Here is a 4,439-nt window from a genome sequence, read left to right on the forward strand (position 1 = left end):
ACAAGTTCATCCCAGGGGCTGGGTTGGACCCCTTGGCAGGCCAGTTTTGGCCCACAAGCCGTATGTTTGACAGTCAGTAATAATTGAAAATGATGTTCAGTGCTTTGGGCTTGAATATTGAGTGAAGTCTTTTTATTTCTTTCTTCTTTGAATCATGATCTCATACAAACACATGCGACAGATTTGTGTCATATGTTCTGAATGTGCTCAGGTTCCAGCTGAAATGCATAAAAATATGAAAGTCTATACGGTTTTAGAAACGTATTAGAATGAATGAACCCCTGATCCAATGCAAAGATCTACTCACAACATCTAAATCTTAATAATAAACTGACCCATGTGTGTCAAACATGCGGCCTGTGGGCCAAAACCAGCCCACTATAGAGTCAGATCTGGCCCTTCAGTGAAAAAATTACATGAAAGATATTAACAATAGTCAGGGGTGTTAAGTCATTTTAGTCAGGTTCCACATACAGACCAATATGAATCTCAAATAAATAACATAACCTGTAAAATATGTATCTAAAAGCAATAATGACATAAGAGAAACAGACCTTAATGAGATACTAGTATTACTATTATTACTCTAGTGTGAATCATTTTGGATGATTTGTAATATTTATTCTTTTTATTTCCTGCCCAAGACTTGAAGTAGGAAAAGTGTCTTTGTTGCTGCTCAGATGAATAACCCTCATATGTTCAGTGGGTTTAGCATTTATCCTGGGAGTCTTGGCGTCATATCCAGGGTTCATTCCAGTAAATGAATAAGTAATAAAGGGGCCTCACGTTTCTAAGTTGTCGGAGGTTCCCAGGTTTATTAGTCTCATGTTATTTAGTGATAGAAAAGTATTGTATTTGTTGTCACTGCTGACTTTGAACAGTCTGATATTATTTACTCAGCTCCAAGACTCTCACATCTAGCTCCTGATACTTTACATAGATTCTCTGTCGTTACTTCCCAGGCAGGTCCATCTTCTGTCAACTTTACTGTACATTATTACGCTAAAAAAATGATTTCATCAGGGTTTTGAGCATTTTCAGTTTTTTGTATGATGTATTGAATGTAAAGTTAAGAAGGAATTCATGTTTTGATATAACTTTTCCATTTCTGTTCTCTCGCAGAATTGAGACACTCCTTCAGCCCATCAGATTTCCAGATTCGCTTCCGTCCTGCATCATGCCACGCTGCAGAGTCAACCTCAGCACCATGATCTTCCTGGTCATCCTTCAGGGAGCGGCGGTGGTTCTGTTCTGTGGGTGGTACGTCCAGCTCAGTCCTTGCGGATCGACTCCATCCAATGGCAAAGTTCACGTCCTGTTATTATCGTCATGGCGATCTGGCTCCTCCTTCTTGGTCAGGTGTTCAGCCAGCACCCGTCGGTGTTCTACCTGATGGAACCTGCTTGGCACGTGTGGACCAAACTGCAGAAACCCGGAGCACGTACACTTCGAATGGCCGTCAGGGACCTTTTACGCAGCGTTTTCCAGTGCGCTTCTCTGTCATGGAGGCCTACCTGCCGGAGCAGCACATGGTTTCATCACTGTTCATGTGGAGTCACAGTCGAGCGCTGTGTTCACCTCCGGCCTGCCCCCTCACGCCGCGGAACCAGATCAGCAACCAGACTCGCTGCCTCCAGTTGTGTGACGCCAGGACGCTGCAGGGTGTGGAAAACGCCTGCGGAACCTACAGCCACGTGTGTTGAAAGAGGTTCGGTTCTTCGAGCTCGAATCCCTCTACCCGCTCCTACAAGACCCCAACCTGGACCTCCGGATCATCCACTTGGTCCGAGACCCGCGGGCCGTGATGCGGTCCAGGAGGAGTCGGCTAAAGCATTCATGAGCGACAACGCCATCGTCCTGGAGCAGCGGAGCATCCCGACGGCCGAGGTGCAGTACCAGGTCATGCAGGAGATCTGTCGCAGCCACGTTCGCATCAACGAGCGGGCCATCCTAAAGCCCCCCCCGTTCCTAAAGGGACGCTACAAGATGGTCCGATATGAGGACCTCGCTCGGAACCCGCTGGAGGAGATTAACTCCATGTATGAGTTTGTTGGTCTGGAGATGACCAAACCCCTGGAGGACTGGATCTACAGAGTAACCCATGGAAAAGGTAAAGGCACCAGGAAGGAGGCCTTTAAAATAACGTCCCGTAACGCCGCCGACGTCTCCCAGGCCTGGCGTACGATGCTGCCCCATGGGAAGGTCAAACGGATTCAGGAGGTTTGTAAGGGGGCGATGTCACTGCTCGGATACCGGACGGTTAACAACGAAAAGGAGCAGAAGAGGCTTGACATAGACCTTTTAGTACCACGGGAACCGTATCAGTTCAGCTGGTTACCCGCTAAAACAGAACACCCTGGAAAAAGTTAGAACATCAACGACAAAGACACTCCACTGGATTGAAGTCTATGTTTTTGTAGACGTAACTTTACAAGGGGATGTTGCTGCCATTAGATGGTTCTCCAGCTGAGGGAACGCTGGCATGATGTTGGCGTGAAAACCGTAAAAATGTGATAATACAACAGCAAAGAGGCCCGAAACACACTTCATCTGAACACACAAGTGAAAAAAACCCCAGTATAAGTCACAATAGTGATTTGCAAAAGTCGCCATGTAACTAATTAACTTGAAAACATAAGGTCTGACAGGACATAAGCTTTATTTATCCAAACCCAGAGATGTTAACCAGTAACCAACCGTTCCCTATAAATCCTGCTAAGCTCCATTAGTTTAGTGTCTCCTCTCTCAGTTCTGCACATGTTGTTAGTGTCAACACCAAACCAGAGCTGAGATCCAACAGGTTTCAGTCGTCGTATAACTCAGTGCTTTTCTAGTTTGGTTCTTGTTTCTCTTCAGTCATCCTTTCACTTTGTTGCACAAGTTGTGAATTATGTCAGACCACTGTGGTGATAGAGGACACTCTACTCTTCACTGAGTGAGTCTAGGACCGATTGTTATCTCACCGGTCGATGGGCCTTTAGATATTCTGAAGGCACTGTCATCATTGTCTTCTTCGTTAGCAATTTCTTGAAACTTCTTCTCTGACAAAACTCCTGGTCGGATTTATTTCAAATTTTATATGTATCTTCCTTGGGACAGTGTCTACAAAGTTTGTTCACAGTTTTGAGCATTTGGTTTTTGAATTTTTCACAAATTTTTGAAATATTAAAAATTTGCCATTAGTTATATTGGGCCATATTTTGGTGGAAATGGTTAGAGATATCTATAGTTATTATTGAGCACTGACAGGAAGTCATAGACGGACTTTCATTTGGGTCCATGACCTTTGACCTTGAGTGACCTTGAAGGTCTAAACTCAAAGTCACCAATATGTTGATTTCAAAGAAGTCATATATGGACTTGAATTGAATTAGTTGAGTTCTCCTCCAGTGAAAGTACCGCCCACTTCTATTGTTAGACTGATCTGCATCCAGCCCACGAACTGGAACATAGACGCAGAACCTGACAACCTCACATGTTCCACTGGGGATTGGTTCTTGATGGAACATGCCAGTGAGATACAGGGATACTGGTCCTATTTTTTTCAGTGCGAGCGTTCTAATGTTGACAACAATGTGTGAAAGGTCCGTGTGTTAACCTGAAAATCTGTGTCTAATGTTAAGTTCTAAAATGCACAGCTGACGGTGCAGTCGCAACCAGAGAGCGAATGTCAATGGCCTCATTTGAGTCGCGTCCCCAGTGGCCTCTTGTGAGTGAAAGGAGAGCGTTGGATGGCTTCCACAGAAGGACGGAGGCCAGCCAACACCCAGGCACGATCTGTTCTAGACAAGAGGAAGCATTCTTAAGCTGTTTGCAAAGAAACCTGCAACTTCTGTGAGCGTCGATCAGAAAATACAGCCTTAAAGATACAAGGCTCATAGAAATTTCAGTTTAAAGTGTTAACATGTTGTGTGTTCACCGTAGTGTTTGAAGAGCCGACCATTTTGTTGAATGGTCTGAAATGTTCTTCACTTGTGCTTCTACTGAATGAGAAAATTACACTTAATAAAATCTAAAATCGTACTGTTTCAGTTGTGTTTAATAACAGAAACACATCATAAATTGAAGTGAAATAAAATGAAACCTAAAATTAGCATAGTTTTAAAATTCAAGTAGAATCAGGATTTATTTAATTTATTTATTTATGAAAAGGAGAAACAAGCATATTAATGAACATTTTTTTTTAAAAATGTAAATATGCCAGATTATAGCCTAAGGCTAATGTCCACCTGTAGATCTCCTGGCTGGTTGATGTTACACAAAAACACACACAATACAAACAGGGTCAAATACAGATACCATAAAATGCAACAAGGACAATGTTAGCACAGATAAGTAATACAAAATAATTAAAAATGTATCTGTATTTCATGCACCATTAGCCTACACAAAACACTGGATAAACTGTCCAGATAGAAGCATGATCTCAAACATGTCAT

The 4,439-nt window shown here is 43.0% G+C and overlaps 1 protein-coding gene across 1 annotated transcript; it reads left to right on the top strand.

Annotated features, from left to right (window-relative positions):
• The first annotated feature begins 1,181 nt into the window (after window positions 1-1,181).
• On the top strand, window positions 1,182-2,564 carry LOC115421456 (carbohydrate sulfotransferase 6-like). Its single transcript, XM_030137353.1, is given in 5 exon segments — window positions 1,182-1,349; window positions 1,352-1,489; window positions 1,492-1,692; window positions 1,695-1,816; window positions 1,819-2,564. Coding segments are annotated over 5 exon segments (1,155 nt in total). The 5' UTR covers window positions 1,182-1,207; the 3' UTR covers window positions 2,371-2,564.
• The last annotated feature ends 1,875 nt before the right edge of the window (window positions 2,565-4,439 follow it).

Source organism: Sphaeramia orbicularis, chromosome 6, assembly GCF_902148855.1.
Source record: "Sphaeramia orbicularis chromosome 6, fSphaOr1.1, whole genome shotgun sequence".
NCBI lineage: Eukaryota > Metazoa > Chordata > Actinopteri > Kurtiformes > Apogonidae > Sphaeramia > Sphaeramia orbicularis.